A 21706-nucleotide genomic window follows, 5' to 3' on the forward strand; every position below is an offset into this window, starting at 1 on the left:
TTTTTACAAGAATACCAAAATGTAATAAGTTACATGATTTTAAACAGCAAAATGTAAACACACACACATGGAGCATGCATACACACAAAAATAACTTTTTTTTCAATTGTGTAACTCTTAAATATATGGCTCTGTTATAACCCACACCTCCCCAAGCCCGCACACACCATCCCAAGCCTACCCAACGCCTCCCCTACCCCATCCACATCCAAACTTTTCATATATTCTCTATCTTTTTAATTTAAAAAATATTCCTATTACTCCTAAAATTCTTATTATTTATCTCTTTTATACATTTTAACAATTCCTAATCGATGTAATTGTTCCCATAATTTGTTTTCGGCCCCATTATCATGATTTGCATAATTTACATGTCTCTGATATTTTGTATCGTAATAATGTTCAGAATATTTTACATAGCTGCCACCAAAGCCATAAATATCAACCTAAAAAAAAAGAAAAGTTTTATGAATAACAAGGTCAGAGGTTAGGGGTCATTTGGTTTATAGATTGGACACAATTCATACAATTTCATTTGTCATTAAGGATATAGCTTGCTATCAAAGGTAAATTTAATGTCTGGTAACTTCATTTATGAAGACAAGAATTGTGCACGCCAATCAAAAAACGCTGTAGTAAAAAAATAAACCTGACTGACTGATCGCAGCATTTATAAATGGATTTTAGATACAATATATAATGTTCAGAATTGATTAGTAGAAATGTATAAACAAACACATAGTAGATGTTAGACTTCTTAATCTTTTTTATGTTAGTCCACCAGTCAGCATTTTGATTTTTTTTGTCTGAAAATACGTATGAAACGCCATATTTATCTTTTTACTAATTTCGGTCTAGAATTTATACTTAGTAGATGTTAGTCAATGTAATGTAGTAGTCCATTAATAACAACGAAATTGATCTATATCAATTATAGTACAACTTATATCAATGATGGTGTTATGGCTGCAATGTAGTCACTAGCAGTATAGCAATGGGTTTATGATCCTCAAATACTCCTTTAAATAGATTTCTAATCTCTTTTATACATTTTAACAATTCCTAATTGATGCAAATTTTCCCATAATTCGTTTTCTGCTTTATTATCGTGGTTTGCAAAAAATCTATGTTTCTGGTAAGTTTTTTCGTAATAATGTTCAGAGAACTTATCATAGCTTCCTCCAAAACCATAAATATCAATCTGGAACACAAAAACGTTGAAGATAGTTAAATACGAATGTACGTTCCATAAAAAGATATGGTAAAAAGAACAGTTGGAAGAAGTGTTCATCAGGATGAGGATATGGAATAAAGGCCATCATTCAAGAATAAATTGGCAGCAAAGTCAAGCAAGGCCAGGGTCAGATAAGGTCAAATAAGATCAGGGTCAATCAAGGTCAAATAAATGCAGTAAGTTCAAATAAGACTAACATCAAATAAGGTCAATGTCAAATAGAGACAGGTCAAAATAAGATCATGGTCAAATAAAGTTAAATTCAAGTAGATTAAGGTCAGGTATGGTTAGGGTCAAGAAAAGTCAAGGTTGAGTAACAGTACTTATGGCAAGTTGTTGGTGAAGACGACAGATTCCGTACCAAAGAGTAACATTGGAGTCAATTAGAATAATATGACGTTTTTATAATCAACAAACATGACTTGTACCTCCATCGTCTGTATTACCATCAAAAAAAAAAATTTCTAATTTCACTGCTCATTACTGTAGTAGTTGCATCTTCAGTATATACCTATGGAGTATGGGCTCTAAAATTACTCTATTCATCTAAGGGGACCTGCCCATTGTAATGTTCCAGTTAAAAGAATATGGTATAGTTGCATTTAAAGTAGTAAATAGATTTTATATACAGGCACCTTTCAATTCATGTCATCTGATTGGTCTAGTTATTGCCATGTCCTCGACCTACAGACTGGCTAAACTGCGCATGTCTGTTTCATCTTAAATAACGATGATGATGATGGACTGAGCGGACAGATCATGTTTCTCTCTGAAAACTATCTTATAATGAATAAACTATCTTTAATAATACAACCAGATCTGTACACACGTGCAACGTGAAGATTGTGTAGCTAGCCCTAGCATAGCCTACGATGGTTAACTTGTGTAGATGTAGTTGACTTAGAGGATTTAGTAAGTTTAGCAGCCAGTAAAAATATGAAGAAACAAATAAAGTATGCTTTTTGAATATTATTGCATATTTGGAAGCAAAATATTATCAAATGCACGCCTTTTGATGTTTGCTCCTTCGCAGCGAAAGAACGATGAACTGTGCCAACCAAGTCCATGTTATGCGTTCACTTCGGCCTAGCCTACAACCGAATTGTGTGGTACAGTGTATAAAACAAATATATACTGGCCTTTCATTGAGACATGGTGATCTAAAGACTATACTATCTCCTGAGACGAAGTTGAGAATATAGGAAAAAAATGTTTATGTGTGTAATGTATCGTTTCGTTATTGTCTAGAACTATCTATTTACTTCTTCTTTATTGTATCAAATTAAAACAATTTAAAATACAAAAGGTAGCCAAGATATAGCAGAAGCTAATCAAGCTTGGTACCTTTTATCTTAACTAACTATACTATATAGTATGTCTCCAGATCACAGAGGGCTACATTTTTAACCATGCCCCTCAGCCCAGTCAATATTTGTATCGTATTGGTATACTAAAACATATTCTAGTTTTAATATAGCATGGTATAGCAGTATAGTGGGATTTGTATAGCAGTATTGTATAGCATTAGCACGGTATGTGTAGTATTGGTACAGTAACATTAGTATAGTATAGTATTAGTATGGTAGATTAGATAAAAACATTCATGCAGCACCACATACTGTATATAAATACCGTATATATTTGAATAAACTCCCGCTTTGAATAACCCCCAGGGCCCTTAATTATTCACAAAACATTTCTATTTGTAATAGAATTCATTGATTGACATGATCTACAATTTACCAAGCATTTTGATAATTTTGATGATTTGATTTTTTACTGTATTTTATCACTTCTCGATATTAATTGTGTTGTAGTATTTTTTATCTAGAAGTATTTATTTGATTAGACATAATAAACCCTTACCTCGAATAAACGCCTCCCTCGAAAAAAAAAAATAAAACATGGGCGTTTATTCAAATAAATACGGTAGTACAATGTTTTATAGTATATTATATTCATAGTAACATTGATTCATATAATAATGATTTTACATTATAGGCCAAACATTTACCATCTAGCGATTAGTTGAAAAAGCATCATGTGATTGAGTGGCCGACAGTGGAACCGTAATTATGTTGCCATAACATCGGCAGGGGTTCGAGGCTCACTCACTCCATGGTTCTGGTGGTAGAACGAGTCTTCTCGGATAAGGATTATAAACCGTAGGTCCAGTGTACACATCTAGCTCGTGTGCACTTTAAAGAACCTAGTACATCTTTCGAGACAAGTAGGAGTTACCCCGGTGTATTAGTTCATCACAGCCACTGATCATAACTGGGCCCTCTGGGAGACCAGTCTTTGACTGAAGAGGTCGCCCCAGTATAAATAAATATTATTTCAATTCAATCAATTAGGTGGGGATTCTATGTCAGAACGTAGGCATAGTAATTAAACTACAATAGTATTTACTATTCCCTGTAAAAATTACATGGCCTGGCCTCTACTTTGGTTTGCAATTTAATGGAAGCGGCGGATAAATTGAATAAAAATTTACTTTAAATGTTTGCTCTATACTATAAAAAAGAGTTCTGGTTTAAACTAAAGGCAGAGGTGTCTGAAATAATAGGCACAGAGGTCCATAGTTTTAACCAGAAAAATAACATATAATTGTATTTAATAGAAGCTTCAACTTCTACACAATACAAAGGCAAAGTGCAACGAAATTAATTTGACCAATCACAATGCGATAGATCATAATCCATTGTGTCGTGATTGGTCAATTTAACTACTTGCATTGCAAAATCTGGTAGAAGGGAAGCTATCACGACAGCCCTTGCTTGGTAAGCATGCTCAAATGATCTTAATGCTCTGTTGCTTATTGTGTAGCATGCAATTTTGCAGCTTCAAATAGCATCTTTATAAACGCAGCGACCTGTATAGTAATTATATAAAGTAGAACACCTTCTTAGGACCTCCTATTCAGGGGACAGTTTCGAATTAAATGAATTAGGGGCAAAATATGTTTTTCTTGGTCAGGTGTTACCTTAAAGATGTATTATCCCCCTGAAAAATAATTGTTAACAATTTTTTTGCTGAATATGCCATTTTATTGTCACATAATAGTTATCCACTTTAACAAAAAAATGGATCTAAACAAATTTTATTTATCTGAAAAAAACTGTAATTTAAAGCAAAAATGATCAAATTGGCTGTCAGCCAATGGATTTCTTCGTTGAATTTAACTATTTATTATGTTATTTTATATAAAGTGAAAACATTTTTGTTTTCGTTTTTTGTCTTCGGAAGTGATTAACTACAAAATAACCTATTCAAAATCTGATTTAATTATTCTTCATTTTTCATGTTTTTTAGGGGACAATACATCTTTAATAAACTGTCTCGCAGGGGCGTTCCCTTAATGGGGGTTCTATTCTATATAATAGTAATCAAACAAACTAACCTGATCACATGTATGTAATGCCGTCAATAACATAATAGCACCTGTTGTAGGACGATGTACATTTTTATGTTGATGTTTTGAATTCACCCAACTAAACAAACAATAGATAATCAATCAACATATGACCTTAAAATTAAAATGTCAATATCAAATCCCAAATACGATTACTTAAGTTTGGTCTAAAGTGAGACAATTCGGCCCACAAAGTGGGACATTTCAGTCTGAAAGTTTGGACCAAATCGTCCTGGAATCATACAAAACACTACCTTGTTGTAAAAATTACAATAAATACTATCGTATCATAAACACCAGACCTAGATATTTGTTTGTGTAGAGGGAAGGGTACTGTACTGTTAGAGGCATACTGCCTTTCTAATGCCTCGTTAATAGTGCAGTCAATCTTTCTACTATCATTAAATATTATCTATTTGCAAGTCATAAACATACATAATTTGTATATTCTATGTAAAAATTTCAGGCTGCTGTTTTGTAGTCTCTGCCGTCTTTTAATATGATTGGTATTTCCAGTTTTCTTAAGCTCTGTCTACACTATCAAACCAGTTTGACAAAAAAAGGTGACAAATATGGTAGTGATATTCCCAAATAAGGTAGTGATCTGACATCATCATGTCATGGGCACATTACATTTTCTTACCTCCATTTAAGATATCTTTCAAAATCAGGATGTACAACTTTTACATTGTCCTTATTTAATCCTTTTGGGAATTTTGGAGGACTCCTGAAATAAGAAAATAAACAGATTTTTATGTTTTTTTTTTTAAATTTTTACACCATCCAACAGTAGCAACATGACTAGCCTGCCAACTTTTTCAGTGGGCAATTAGTGAGACATTAAAGATGTATTGTCCCCCAAAAACATGAAATTCAGAAAATTAATTTAATTAGACTTTGAATAGGTTATTTTATAGTTTTAATAAAGTTAATCCCTTCCGTAAAAAAAACCCCCAAAAATAATGTTTTTTCATATAAAATGACAAATAAATGGTCAAATTCAAAAACACCTATTTGCTGGCAGCAAAGTTGACTATTTTTGCTCTAAATTACAGTTTTTTCATGTAAATACATTTTTTTTTCGATTCAATTTTGTTCAAAGTCAATAAATATTATGTGAAATTTAAATGGCATATTAAACAAACAAAATATAAAAAATATTTTTATAAATTTTTAATTATTTTTTTCAGGGGACAATACATGTTTAAATAAGAATTATATATAGCAAGATGTGCTACGTCTATTGTGTTAACTTACCTATGGTATTTACCACTGCTATATGGTGGAGATTTATCATGCAAAACTGCATTTAAATATTCATACGTCCATGGACTATCAGCAAAAAGTAAATATCTTATTCCCTGCAATAATTAAAAATGTAATTAATAAAAAATAATTGCTTCACATATAATAAAACTGAATTAACAAAATAATCAGAAATAATTTGACTTAATCAACACAGGTACAGTAGTGTGATATTGATTTCACGTTCAATGAACTGTTGATTGTCTAAACATACAACTTGTGATCTTGGCACCAAAAACAAAAACCAACCATCAGCTGAATAAATACCGTATCACTGCACAGATATCTAATACTTAAGTTTTATTTTTTGTGTTAATAATTTTTTGTAAATAACCAAGTGACCAACCACAAGCAATAGTTGCGTGAACACAAGCAATGGTCGTGTGACCACAGGCAATATTCATGTGACCACAAGCAATGGTCGTGTGACCACAAGCAATTATCATGTGACTCATGGCAATGGTCGTATGACCACAAGCAATGGTTGTGTGACCACAGGCAAGAGTCGAGTGACCAAAAGCAATAGTCATGTGACCAAAAGCAATAGTCATGTGACCACAAGCAATAGTCATGTGACCACAGGCAATAGTCATGTGACCACAGGCAATAGTCATGTGACAACAGGCAATAGTCATGTGACCACAGGCAATAGTCATGTGACCACAGGCAATGTGAGTGAGTTTTGAAACAGCACTACAATACTTCTACAAACCTCTTGATAAGGCGGTGAGCGAAATCCATAACGCGCACTTCCGCGTAACGTGTTAGATAATGTGATCAACGTAAAACAGTAGAATGAAGTACGACTACCAACGTCTTCTTCAAATCCAGTCGTTAGTGCTGTGTTTACCCTAAATAAATAAGAGTAATATATTATGCAAACATTGCATGGAGGTGAAATATAACATCTGGCATCCATGAGGGAATGGTATTTTTCTTCGAGGGACTGTATTTTCCCTTACCAAATTACGTTCACATATTTACATAGGTTATGTAATATAAATTTTACATTTTGTCTTAATTATTGTCTCATACTAGAAGAACAGCTGCATATAAAATTTCAAAATTCAATTCTTGATATGGTTTGGGCGGCCTTTTTTATCATCCTCATAGATTTCTTCATCTTTAATAATTTAATTGATTAATTTTCAGTATATGACAGAGTCAATTATAATTTCTTTTATTCTATGCCTGTACATTTGTATATAAATGATTAAAATATATTTTTTCCATTTTCAATAAATTTTATAATCAGTGAAAATATTTTATTTATTTTACTTCAATAGATTGTAAGTCACTACTCAAACAGCTGAGCATACAAGGTTTTGTGAATATTTGATGAGTTATACTTGAGTTATACCAAAGAATATATATCACAAGAATGAGTATTCCGCGATTTTTGCATGAGAAATTTGTAACAGAGAGCTCCAGAGAGTGATGCCCGCCCTCATAAGGGCGGATGTATACATACTAAATAAGACTTGATTTAATAGATATTATACATGTCACATTAAATAGAATTATGATAATAGTTTTGCAATTGTAAACGGCCTATTCCTTACCATTGCCCGTGTAATACTCTACGCCCGGTAAATTAAGTATTGTTTTTATGATATAAATTAGTATAAAATACATGTTATTAATAGGAAAAAATGTTAAATGTCATTAACATTTATTTGTTTTACCAGAAACAAGTTAAATATAGGAATATTATTAAACTATCCTACGTGAAAACGCGTAAACACCAACACGCCCGGTCACGCTATTGTAGCGCCCGGTTGATAAAGCAAACTGTTTATACGGCAGTTTTTACTAAATAAATTGCATAAAACGAACAATTAAATATCCAAATAGTATTTAACATGATGTTGGCATGTAGTTGATAACATTTTTTATCATGAAAATACTACCGGTGGTCCAGCCTTTGATTAGTGAAAAACTGAAACCGTCACAAAAAGTTGTATACATCCCAGATACATCCACACTTATGGCGGCGCCCTACCACATGGACAATATTACTGTTACAGGGAAAATCGCGGATTACTCATTCTTGTGATATATATTCTTTGGTTATACTATCAGGGATGTCACCAGCTTTTTGGAGTGCCGGTCGGCAAATTTCCCGGGGGGGGGGGGGACCCCGGGGTATCCTCCCGGGGGGTTTGTCGTTATTTCTGCGAAACATAAAGAATTATGAAAATAAATAACAACAAATTGCGTCAGGTCTAGGCCTAACCTTGTACCACCGGGGAGTCGCCGTTATTATTCGCGAAAACAAAAAAACGCTCACGAAATGAATAGCAATAGATCGCGTCAGGCTTAGGCCTAGCCTTGTAGACACTACGACCACTAGGCCTAGCCAAGGATTAGATAGATGCCCAAAACCCAAAATCTGAATTCCACAAAAACGGGCGCTTCTTTATTTAGGCCTAATCCCTAATCAAATAATGTAGATAAATTTTTAGCCTAGACCTTACTACTTGTTGCTCGATATAATGTTCGTGTTCCTTTGCGCGAGAGTTTTTTTAGCGTATTCGCGAATTCCGGATTTTTTGTTTCACAACTGTGCGGCAAGCATGTAGTGCATGGCCGGCAAGAACAGAGACACGTGTTTATGGGTTAACTGAAGTTTAGCAACCTGAAGTTATCCCAGGGACGTGTAATTATTGTACCATGCTCGGCGATCATAAACGAACGAACTTGCCCGGTCTCACTGAACCATGCGCATGTTTTTTTATTTTTTTTAATAGTTCAAAAATGTAAAACTAGTAACATAATAATTATAAAGCAGGGTGACAAAACATTCAGCAATTAAAAATGATTTTGTTTGGGTCTATGTAGTTGTACATTTTTAATTACTGCGTACTTGTTTGTATTTTTAATCTGTGCAAAATAAAACGCTTGAATGGTCGCTATGTGAACTTTAAACTTGTACACTGTGCTGTGTAGCACGTTGTTCGCCATGACTCACAAGCTGTAACAATGAATACCAGGGCAGGGTAGGTCTGGTATTGTGTTACAAATAAAGTAACGTACGTAACCACGGAAACATTTGCTGTAGTCTTTTGTCTTATCTATATGAGGCTAGCTTGTCTGTTATTAACAATGTGCTAGGTAAAATGTTTTAGTACGAATTTTAGTTAGGCCTAGGCCTAATATAAATATCGTAATGATTAATAAATAATAGTGGTGGTCGACAGCCTGTAAATCCTGGTCGGAAATGTTGAGTGCTGGTCGGGGCCGACCAGCGCCGACCAGCGTGGTGACATCCCTGTACTGTAACATTGCATCTGTTATTTCAATCAAAAATTTAATTTCAATTAGAAACATTAATCAAAGGCAAGGAACAATTTTTATTAGAATCGAACATTTTATATCACGTACAGTGACGTTACAAAACGTTCTGTTTACGGTTTTAGCGAAACGCAACCAACATTTTTTATCAGCAATCTGCGGATAACCAATTAATAAATAAGTTTAGGTAGCAGCATTAATATTGAACTGGAACTAAAGGAAATTATAGGATGTATGGTTCACTGGTCAAACAGCGACTAATGTTGACATTAGGTGGTTGACTAAATGCTTATTTTTAGCTAAATGGTACTCTCTTAAGCTCTGTTTACACTATCAAACATTATGTGACAAAAACATTTCACTGAGGTAATATGTCACTCGGTCTCTGGGCAACTGTTCTCTGAGATAACGCCACATTCTCTGTATGATTTTCTGGGCTTTACACAGTAAAGATATACAGTATGGTATATTTCTTTCGGCCACTCACTCACTTATGGGTAGCAATTACCTACTGTATAATGCATGTATGTATTTAACCAAAGCTCTATCTACACTATCAAACTTTGTGTGATAAAAAATTATGATGCAGCCAAATATGGTAGTGATATGCTTAAATATGGTAGTGATATGACATCATCCTCATCATTGATTACCTGAACACATAATCATGGGCATCAATTTCTTGCCCTTTTCTTGATCCGTTCATAATGCCTCCATTACCTATGATAGCACAAGTGATACAGCCTCCTTTTGGTTTTCCATTATTTAACCTATCATCAAACATGTATCGGTTATTTGGTGAAGATAGTCCTTCCAATGCTCCCTTCACCTCTGCAGAAAAAGATACAATATTAATAGTAAATGATGTATCAAATATGGTTTGACTTCACTACAGATCTATAGATGTGTACACCATATATCCTCAGGTATAACCCCACTCCCTACTTTATGAAGGATTTCACAAACAGGCATACTGTATAGTCCCAGTATCGACTTTTGGTATGGTTGTAGGCCTTTCAGTTCCGAAGGGTTTTTACAAGAAATTCTTACCATTCATTTTTTTTCTGAACCAGGGTTTCTCTGGGTATACAGTAGTCCCACCCCACAATTTCGTGTTCTAGGGTGTGAGATCAAACCGGAGAATGTACGGTATTAATGCAATAATTCTTTTTGCTACGTGATGTGAAAGCTTTGTCTAATACTATCAAACTAGTTTGACAAAAAAAGTGTGATGACATTCCCAAATATGGTAGTGCTATATGTGCTATTTTTTTTGTCACATAAAGGTTGATAGTGTAGACAGAGCTTAAGTCTGCTGAAATTGAAAAGTGTACCTACCGTCTGTATCAGAATCTAGATATCCATTTACGCCATGATATTTACTTAATCTTTGAAACTCAGAATTTGTGAAGTGTTTATCCCAGATGAGGACCGGCATATCAGCAATGTACCTGGACTGCATTTCAGGCATTGTCATCATTTTGCGCCTTACACTTGTTGGACAACTCTACATAAAGCACAAATTAACATTTTTGTAATGTACAATAGCATCGAAAAGATTATCAATTTTAATTTTTTATTTTCCCAACCAACAGTAAACTCAAGGTTCAACACTTAAGGAGGGAACAATGAATATCTTCGTCGTCCTAGAATTCAACATTTTTTTTAGGGGGGGGGGGGGGGAAATGCAACCAATCATGTGTTCATGATCACTCATGCGAATCGAAAAGCACACCAAACACCCAATGGATATAAAAATCGCAGCTATTCGCTCTTGTGCTTATTTTGTATCCCATTCCATTAAAAATGTTGATGATTGATAAAACAATTTACCTAGTGTAAAACAGGCTTTAAGAGGACACCTTCGGAGCTATTTAGATTGAAATAACTTTACAAAATAATTCTGTATTGAATCAATAAAAGTATTTTGACTTGATAATATCTAAAACACTGTATAAACACACATGATAATTTATGTCAAATATTACATAGGTCAGACACCTTAATTAATCAATAAGTGGCTACAAAAAATCTATTATTTTATAGACTGTTACATTGCAGCTGTTGAGGCTGGCAAGAGGACACATATTGACACGCATGGCATAACAGTAACCTATACAGACAACAACAAAAAATTTAATTAAGTTAAAACATCAAAGATTCACAATCTAACTAAAATTTTATTAGAAATTGGTATAAAGCAATTGTTAGTGTTGTTTATGCATATCATGTTTATAATTAATACTAATAATATAATAAAATTTAAGCTTGTTAAGCTGGTTGTCCATTAAGCAAATTTGATGTGTGAATTGAATCGAAAAAAATGTCAGCTTATTAAATATTTATTCGTTTATCTTCAAAATCTCTTTACTCCAACAAATGAAACTTTTTATTTTCGTATCATTTAAATTAGTACTTTTTTGCGAAGGGAAAAATTATGCAACCAATCAGAACTCGGAAATTCAAAAAGACACGAAATGGAATTGAAAATTGAAGCTATTCCCACTTGTACGTGTGTACATTTATATTTTCTAATTTTAGTTTAAAATAAATTTACCATATGACGACGAAAGAAGAAAATGAGTCTATAAATACTGTGGTTTGTGGAGATGTAATTGTAATGGATGTTGCATTAATGCATTATTAATATCCAATTAATTTATTGTAAGAAGTAATTAGCGAGTACGATATTAATTATGAATGTTTAATTAAGCTACTACATTATTAATTGTAGTTTAGTGGTTTACATGCTTGCCTACCAATCCCAGGGCCATTGGTTCAACTCCTTCAATGCACTTTCACACTTTTAATTACTGTAATCTGTGAGTACAACATTTATTATGTATAGTTTGTTTGATTGAGCTACTGTACTACTGTATATCATTAATTATCATGGTTGCCTACATATCCCAGGGTTGTAGGTTCAAATCACACTTTTAATTACTACATATTTCCACCATGATTACTGTAATCCATGAGTACTAAATTTATTATATGTTTGAATTGATTAAGCTACTATTGTATCATTAATTATCATGATTGCCTACTTACCCCAGGGTTGTAGGTTCAAATCATGGCACTGTACATTTTTAAGGATGTGTATATCACACTACCCAAAGCCCATTCAGGTAAATCAAATGTACTGTATCTATCTATCTTCAAAATTCCTTTCTGTGAAAAATTCTGGTTCCTTAGAGTTTTTTGCTTAATGAAATTAGTAGTTAATACATTTTTTTATACTCTTTCCCGGAAGAAAATATGTTTAACCAATCAGAACTCAGGAAATGAGTTATCATGTGTTCATGAGCACATGCAAATCGAACAGATTAGATAAAAAGAAAGTAGAAAACAGAGAAGCTAAAATTTTTCTTTACAAAAATGTTGAACTGACATAAATAAATTTGCATACAATAGTGGAAAACAGGGCTACAGTCAGAAAGCCTCGATTCTTTTTCTTCATACAATACCGTCAATACGCACATTTTTTTCCCCCAACAAGTTCCACCAATCGGATGATAACAGAGTAAAATGATTTTCTGTACCATACCGGAGAAGATTACACAAACCAACAGTGGTGTTGACAGTCTATTTATACTGTACCTAGCTTACTTGCATAAAGGCCAATCTACACAGACAAGTGGCAACGGTTAAGAGGAAATCAGCGTACCTTGTCTCGCGTAGAATCTGTATCTATCCTGAGTGGAAACCATTGTGTAAATGGTCATAAGAAATAACATAGATTCTATATTTTTATTACCGCTCGTTTGTGTCAATTCTCCTTTAGCCAGCAAATGCCCTCTTTCTGTCCGAAGAAAAAAGGTTAAGTATGACAATGCTGCTGCTGAGCACACTTATCTTATCGTATCTTCCGCGATCATCAGGGTAGAGGGGTTTTGATTGTTTCTACAGTACACTGTTCAATATATAAAAAAATTATTTAATGACTTACCAGATACTGTAAATATTGGTTGTCATGGTAATATATCTTCTCACTACCATATTCATCATTCGTCTCGGGTTCTTTGTTGATGAGCGACTCTGGTATAAAATCAGGAATGGGTCGTTCCGTTACTACTTTACGTGGAACTGGCGTGGCTGTAAAGTTTATATTTTGAGCAAGTGCTCGGATACCGTCTGATATTTTTAGTTCTAATTTCTTATCACGTTTTGAGTCTGGATATTTAAATGTTGTGTCCATTAATTTGTTAAATTGATTAATTGTTCCATTTGCAAATTTTGATAAACTGAAAACATAAAAAAAGATCAGAAAAATATTAAAACAATAATTGACTATACTGTACCCCATTGAGGAGTAATCAATATAAAATTGTGAACAGTGAAAACAACCTTATAAGGTACAATTCCCAACTTATTGCTGTTTGCTTTCATCCTATTTAAACAGACTTTGGTAAAATCTATGCTTGCCAACTCCGGGCTAGTACAGTACAATCCAAAGTTAACTAACACAAAAGTCAAGGAAAAGATATATTGATACAACTCCGCACCAAAATGAATTTCATTGATCTAAAATACCAGCTGTTGGCTTGCCAATGTGCAAAATACAATGATATTATTATTTATACTGAGCTAAATAAATAGTAGTAAGTAAATACTAGTAAGTAGTTTACGGAGTAAACTTTACAAAAATTGGCAACATATGTTCTTGACAATAAATCTAATGAAACTTTGATTTCTCAGATTATCAAACACAAAAAATGTACAAGGGTTACAGTAGGGAAATAGTGAACTGCATTTTTCTTTCATCAATCACACTTAAGTGAGATATTTCTTTTAAATTTCACTTACAACTCAATATTTAAGTATTTCACTTTAAATTGTATGCATTTAGATCGGAGATTTCTTTTTATTGTAAGGTATTTCCCTTGGCCTAAAATGTGAATGGTGAATACGGCCACAGTACTTAAAGGTGTTACGGAATTTGGCAAAAGTTTCCCCTAGATGTTTCATAATTTTTGGGATTTTATTTGTGTTACACAAGCTTGTTGAAAATAAGCCCTTTCTTATCAGTGGGGGGATAGTTCAAATTACACAGTAAAATCTCTATTCTTTTGTACACAAATTTTGTAAATAGAGAGGCATTTTAAAAAGCTATGAAAAATAAATGGTGTGGTAAAAAATGTTATCAGATGATTAAATATAGGTAATATAACTTGAATATTACATTTCTGATATTTTTATTCAACTTCAGATTTTTATTTTCATGCTATAGCAAAAATTATCTACCGTATATCCACCATCTTTTTTCACCATCTAGGGAGTCACCAGACATGTTATTACATTAGGTTAACTACCTAACTACTGAAAAAAAGTCTTCCTGGTTTTTATGGAAGAATTTTGTCAAATTTTGTATTTGACCATATTAAGGGAAATTCATGTTTTTTCGTCTCGATTTCTGTTACAAATATTTGATTTATGTACTATTAATCAAATATTATATTTAAAATTCATGCCTGTACCTGAGCTTTAAAAAATGTTTACCTTTTTTGCAATTTGATGTGAACATTTACCGGAATTGTAGAGTAGCCCGTTTCAGACACACTCATCACAATAAATGAAATGCTTATTACAACCAATACGCCAAACATGAATATACATCTTTTCAGACTACAAATAGAAGAAATAATCAATATTTTAATTAATTTTTTTCAGTTTTTTTTCTTTAGATAAGTACAAAGACAAAAACGGAAAAAAATCTGATTAAAAGTTTAACGTCCTAATGATCTAATCACTGTCAAAATGAAATATGAAAAGAAATATAATTGTAATGTAAGTAACAATAATCAAAATACAATTTATTTGATTTGATATAATTTATACATTGCAAAAATAATACAAATTGTGTAAATGTTGTCAACTAGGCCCTACAGGATATCAAAATATTCTGTTTTTTTTTTCAAAGATTGATTTATTCAATTTTTTAACCATTGTGGCCAGTTACCTTTGTTAATGTTTTATTACCTTTTTTAAAAGTATTATTTCTGCAATATTATAATATTACTACTAATTTATTTTCTTACTTGGTATTGTGTTTCAATAAAGTGCTTGTTAATGTTATTAAACTAGCATACAGATAATGTTTGAACAAGAAATCACATTAGTTTTTTAGCTAAGAAAGGCTATATATATATATAAACTTTATTTAGACACGAGACTGATGTGCAGTACAACTCGTTCAATCAATATTGATTGTTTTTACACAAGTTCGTGATACTGTATTACAAAACAAAAAAAATCAACACCATATAAATACAACAGAAACGAAAAAAATTGAAATTGAAAAGAAACAAAATTACAGCAGAATCCCCTTCATCTGACACCTCTATTTAGGGTACACCATACCGGTACTTCCCGTGTAAACGGAAACCCTTATCGAAGTGTATAATTCATGGGGATTCAACTGTAATACATAATAAATCTTTTGGATTTCATTAAGTACAGCTACAGTAAGTATAGAGTAAGCCTCTGTGATAGGCCCTATTATGGCCTAAGTATTTATATAATATTAATACTAAATAGCCCTACTATAACTAGGCCTAACCTAGGCCTAGGCCTATATTATAAAAATAAATAAGCTAATAAAGTCAGACAAGATTTAGAAGGTTATTATTATTAATTATTAAAAATTCAAGAAAATGTTAAAGGCTTACCTTAAAGAACCACGGCTACCAAGTTCCGAGCTTATCATGTTTCTTACAAAATGAAGCTATCAATTAAATGCTGTAAAAATTGGAAAATGCTAGGCCGATTCTGCTAGACTTAGGCTACGTTAGAAACTCGGTAAACGACTTAAAAACAATCTTAGCGCTGAACCGATCGATGCCGAGACGTTCGGTCTTCCTTCACCGAAGCCTAGCTAAATTGAGGAAACACGACTCATTAAAGTTGATATGACAATTACTACGCTTTACGTTTATGTAGCACATGTGTTAATACTGTCATAAAACATTGATTAACAATGACAGAGAAACATGTTGGCGCCCATGTTGGTATAAAAGAACAAATGTAACTCACTGCTGTCGTAATTTTCTCTCCTTTCTCTTTTAATGTTGTTTGAGATTGAGACGATTGTGATCGTGTTTTGCTGCTGCCAAAGCATGCAAAGTTCATTTTAAACAGCGCCACCGTTTGTTGAAAAAGTTTTGACGCTGAACATTGTTTTTCATTATTATTCTAGGTATACTTTATTATATAAAATGGTTTTAACGTAAAGAATTGTATACAGAATAGAATACAATAATAAAATCTTCAAGATGTTCCTATTCATTGAAACTAATTTAAATAAGCCCTACTAGTAGCCTACCTACATTATTACCGCAGAAAAAAAAGTTCGGGTATCAAAACATTGTTAACTTTGACCATCATTACTTTTTTGTTTTCCAAATAAATTTCAAAGAATTTCCCATATGGCCCTAGAATAGTATTATAGCCATGTCCGTTTTATATCAAGTTTCTACTGCAACGCAAGGAATTAAGTAAAAGTAATTTGACCACTCACGATATGGGATTTAGAGAGGATGATCCATCGCGCGCGGTAATTGTCCTGTCGGAAGCAAGCTTTCGCATCAGCGAATTTTATTTGAAAAAAAAAACACATTAAGGCCTCGTGTCGTGGCCTTTGCCGTATATTAATAAATGTCGTTTGATTACATTAATATGAAATATTCTGTTGTGGGTTTCCTGTACGATTATGTAAATTGATTTTTCTTTGAAGATCAATACGTGAGGCGTCGTGTTTAGTCATGCATGGTTATAATAATTGAACTGAATTTAATCTACACGGAAGAGGTGCAGTTAATGGCTATATGATAGGCTGACGGTGTAGAAACAGGAAGTATTCCAGTGCTTCAGTTATGCTGGAACTGTTCATGAGATAGCAGACAAAACACCGACAGAAATGGACTACAAAGCCGAAGCTGAGCGTTGCTACAGTGTGATAACAGACCTTCTTGGTGAGGAAAAGGACTGGGGACCAGTTTTTAAAAGTTCGGTAAGTTTACTTGCTCCTTTAAGAAACTATCACTGGTGGTGACCAGACGTATAACTTGTAAGTGCACGTCTGACAGTGTTTGTCTACAAAAATATAGGCCTTATTAACTGCAAGGCCTACGATACGTTTAATGTCGTCATCCATATAACATTATTTGTTATTCATTGCAGAAGGACCACGTGGTACATCGAAAGGAATCCGAACACTTCAGTGGCTACGTGTAAGTTGTATTCATTATACTTAAAGCTCTGTCTATATTTGGGCATATCACTACCATATTTAAGCACATCACACTTTGTTTGTCAAACTATTTTGATAGTGTAGACAGAGCTTAAGAGGCCCATCAATATACTAAATTATCCCGATTGTTCAGGACTATTTATTAATGGATTACAATAAACGATCGGTAACGAAGTAGGAACGAAAGATCGATCGAACGGAAAAAGTGTTGGTCAATTGGTAAATCAATTCCGGTAATCGATCGAATGTATTCATTCATGAATCGATCGATCCGCAGGGTGAGCTTTACCAGATATCATATTGTAGTGGCACGTCTGTGGCTTTATTTACCTTTGGTTCAATTTCTGTCACACAGTTTCTGATATTTAAAACAGCACTAACTAATTTCTTTATATTGTGAGAAAAAATTACGTGAGAGCATTGTTTGTGTTCTTAAAGCTTGGTCCCACTAGTAAGCGCAACGTAAGCAATTTGACCAATGACAAGCGATGGATTATTTTGAACTATCAGTGTCATTTTGGTCAACTCGCTTGCGTTGCTCTTACGTCATTGCGTTGCGTCCTAGTGGGAACCAAGCTTAAAAGGCAAGACACTTTATATAGTTTGTCCCTCACCCAGATAAGTTGCAAATGGGTACCTACGTTTACCTCTATCCATCCAGGTATATAAATAGATACCTGGTAAGGATGAGATTTGGCTGAGAAGGCATGGGGTTCCATCCTGTAATTGACGAGTCGTAGATGGTGTGAAAGTTTTTTTAGAAAATATGAACAAAAATAATCATTTGTTTAGGTACAAATGTGCATACACTGTGGAAATATCTCTTGATGACCTTCTCGACCTGACGCTGCCCAGATGTATGGGAGGCCATATAGAAGATGTTGATTCGATGGTAAAGGAAATCCAGTGCCTTGAACAAGTATCCGAAGTACCGGTAAGTACCAATTTCAAATTAGTCGTCGGCGTCTCATACTTCAAGACAATAAAACACAATTAAACAATGGCTGCTATTTTGTTTCATTATATTTTTATTAGGATGCAAATAACAATGGTAGTGACATCACATTTTTTGACACAAAGTTTGATAGAGTAGACAGAGCATTATCATCATATTTTTGTTGCAGCAAATTAGTATCATCAGAGGTGTATCGAATCCAGTTGTCATGGGACTAATATCAAGCAGAGAATTCATAGATATATGTTACGTTAAACGATTCGAAGAAAACAACAATAAAGTTGCAGTTATAACATCAGGCGTAGAATACGACGTTCCTCTTACGCCGAAATTAGTTCGTGCTAAACGATATCCAAGCGGGTTCATTGTCAATGTTGTTGAGCAAGGGTGAGTAGGCCTAATTGTATAAATTACAATAGCTGCACCACATCTTGGATTTGGTTGATAAGCCTAGTCATTATTCGATATCAGGTATTACACATTATTAAGAAAACGTGAAAATACAACATAATAGATGGGACATGATTGTACATCCCGTTAGCAACGGCAACTCACCACTCCCTCCCTCGATAAGTTCGTCTCTGCTCATAGGAGGGCCACAGTTAAAAAAGAACCTCCATATAAGGCTGGATTCACCCGATTCTGTACCTGTCAATAGATTCTCTGTGGAAGACTGTTGCCAGTCTATCAGATACATATCTTCCACAGAGAGTCTATTGACAGCTACGTGGATACTTGGTTTCCACTTGGACGCAATGCAGTGATGTAGGAGGCAAAAACCATGTGGGTTGACCAATCACAGCTGGCAGTGATGAACCATTGTGTTATCATTGGTCAACTAAATTGCGTTGCACGTCGTCGTTGCGTGAGAACCTAGCGTTATAAAAAAGACACCTTCGGAACCCGATAAAGTGTCTTGATCCCTTGAATTACAGTATTATTAATGACATTATTACTGATCTTGTTTTCTTTTAGTGATAAACAAGTTCTCGAGATAAAACAAATTGAACAGAGAGATTTCAGCGGCAGTGTGCCATCTTCTGTGGTTGAAAAGTTCATTACCAGCGAGCTATGCAATCAGGCCACTACATACAAGAAAAGTCTCAAGAAATTAGAAAAAATACGCAATAAATAAATGAAGCATATAGGCTACTTGTCTACGTATTGAATTTGTTAAAGGGCCACCATTTCTATATTTAGTTTGTGTTTACACAGTGCCACATGACAATTTAAATGAAATAAATGAATAAATTTAAACCAAGAGTTTTTTACGGAAGCCCATTCGGGACACTATAGATAAAGGTCTTAAAATAATTTATACTTAACTAGAGTGACTCGAACGGGCTTCCGTAGTTCAGGAATATAAAATATTGTTTGTTTTCGTCAAAAAAAAAATTATGTATAATAAGAAAAGAACTGAGACAAGAAAATAGTATCGAGCGGAGTACGTACGATAAAAGAACTAGCAAGAAGCTAATTGACTCTGATTGTCAAGTCAAACATTCAAAATATGCCTACTTGGTATCGTTTACAAGGATAGTAATTTCATTAAACAATGCTTCAGTTTAATTGTATTTTTGCTTGTGTATGTTTATCTAGTAGTACGTATAGGATAATACTCTCGTATCATGGTGTGAACAACGATTCATACAAATATTCGATATTTGTAAAACAACTCTGAAGTTTGCATCAAATAATGCGCTCGCATGTAAGTATGTAAGTGGACATGCTCGAGGGGCGTGTTTATATTCTTCTTTTTTAATTTTTATTGCACGTGGACCAACTCGGGTTTTTAGGCATAGGCCACATTATGTGTCCCCAGTCTTAGGGAAGAGAGATACAGAGGAAAGAACAATCTAATCCGTTCACTTAAAGGCCTAAATACTGTATTAAATAATTTCTGTCAATATCTTTGAACGTCATGTCTCTTGCTGCGGCCCTCTATGAACTATTTCTCAGGGAAAATGTATCGTGCACGAGTAGTCTGATCGTGCTCTTACGTCAAGAATTAATAAAATATGTTTTGAGCAATCTGTTTTGGATTTCATCAAAATCGACGGAAAGTAAATTTTCTTACGATCGTAAGTTTGAAGTATTTAAGAGTTATTAAAATACGTAATCTTATACGAATTCAGGCACGTAAACTAGCAATTTTATGGAGGAGTTCGATTAGAATTTAGAAAATTTGGAGGATTTGATAGACTACCAATTAGGCTTACGATTGTATTAAAAGTTCTTAAAATAACACTGGACGGGCGATTTTAGCATTTTGCCATTTTTCGAAAAATTCCCTGTACTACCGGTATAGTACAGAGATAGCGAGTGAGGGTCTTCACCCCTCAGCCTCTCCATGGTTGGGGATATGGTAAGAACATTGTGAAAGAACCTATTTTGTCGAGTAAACCGGAGCAAACAAACGGCGGTCTAAACATTCCAGACTAACGGCCTGTGAATTATTACTAAGTTACGTTAATCAATAACCTTTGTTAATATAGGCCATGGTTGTCAAGAATCTCCCAATTAATAATAATTATGCCTAATAAAGAGATTTTAAATATCGTAAAATACTATAGTCAATGTTATACCAAATATATAAATGAAATGATCACATGCACTGATTTGAAATGCGTCGATTGTAATAATAGGCCTACTGAAATAAGTGATTTCAAAGTGCGCCATGTAACAGTGTTATAAAGTGCGACAGGTAACTTGACAGTTACTGCAATGTGCGACAGCTCAGGTAAAGCGAAGTGCGATAGGTAACTTGACAGTTACTGCAATATGCGACAGCTCAGGTAAAGCGAAGTGCGACAGGTAATTTGACAGTTACTGCAATGTGCGACAGCTCAGGTAAAGCGAAGTACGAAAGGTAACTTGACAGTTACTGCAATGTGCGACAGCTCAGGTAAAGCTAAGTGCGACACGTAACTTGACAGTTACTGCAATGTGCGACAGCTCAGGTAAAGCGAAGTGCGACAGGTAACTTGACAGTTACTGCAATGTGCGACAGCTCAGGTAAAGCGAAGTGCGACATTGATTATTACAAATTGCGACAGGTCAATTATTACGCAGTGCGGTAGCTTTATTACAAAGTGTGACGTAACAGATACGGAAAGATTTAAATGTCAATGGACGAAAGAAGTATTTGGTATATCCCCTTCCCCTCCATGATGTCCAAGATCAAGGTAATTAATTCAGGGAAAACATGCTATCGTTAATAAACAGAAGCATTTAACAAGAAGCCGGTCAAGTTGA

At 34.0% G+C, this 21706-nt stretch overlaps 2 protein-coding genes across 3 annotated transcripts; one reads left to right on the plus strand and one right to left on the minus strand.

The window, feature by feature from the left end:
* Nucleotides 1–203: 203 nt before the first annotated feature.
* Nucleotides 204–16324, minus strand: LOC140062134 (alpha-N-acetylgalactosaminide alpha-2,6-sialyltransferase 2-like). 2 transcript variants are annotated; one of them, XM_072108198.1, is made up of 10 exons: nt 15917–16324; nt 14748–14873; nt 13198–13492; nt 10587–10755; nt 9902–10079; nt 6667–6805; nt 5907–6010; nt 5293–5376; nt 4638–4728; nt 204–446 (listed from the first exon to the last, which is right to left on the minus strand). In XM_072108198.1, the coding sequence occupies exons 1-10, from the start codon at nt 15952–15954 to the stop codon at nt 276–278; spliced, it is 1395 nt and encodes a 464-aa protein (XP_071964299.1). In that variant the 5' UTR covers nt 15955–16324; the 3' UTR covers nt 204–275. The 2 variants fall into 2 exon arrangements, with proteins under 2 accessions (XP_071964299.1, XP_071964300.1); XM_072108199.1 differs by lacking the exon at nt 204–446 and adding an exon at nt 1010–1201.
* Nucleotides 16325–17054: 730 nt separating this feature from the next.
* On the plus strand, nt 17055–20020 carry LOC140062483 (stAR-related lipid transfer protein 4-like). Its single transcript, XM_072108720.1, has 5 exons — nt 17055–17256; nt 17427–17476; nt 18289–18430; nt 18621–18838; nt 19427–20020. Exons 1-5 carry the CDS (start codon nt 17164–17166, stop codon nt 19584–19586), a joined length of 663 nt encoding a protein of 220 aa, XP_071964821.1. The 5' UTR covers nt 17055–17163; the 3' UTR covers nt 19587–20020.
* Nucleotides 20021–21706: the final 1686 nt, after the last annotated feature.

The sequence above is a fragment of the Antedon mediterranea genome, chromosome 11 (genome assembly GCF_964355755.1).
Source record: "Antedon mediterranea chromosome 11, ecAntMedi1.1, whole genome shotgun sequence".
In the NCBI taxonomy this organism is placed as follows: Eukaryota; Metazoa; Echinodermata; class Crinoidea; order Comatulida; family Antedonidae; genus Antedon; species Antedon mediterranea.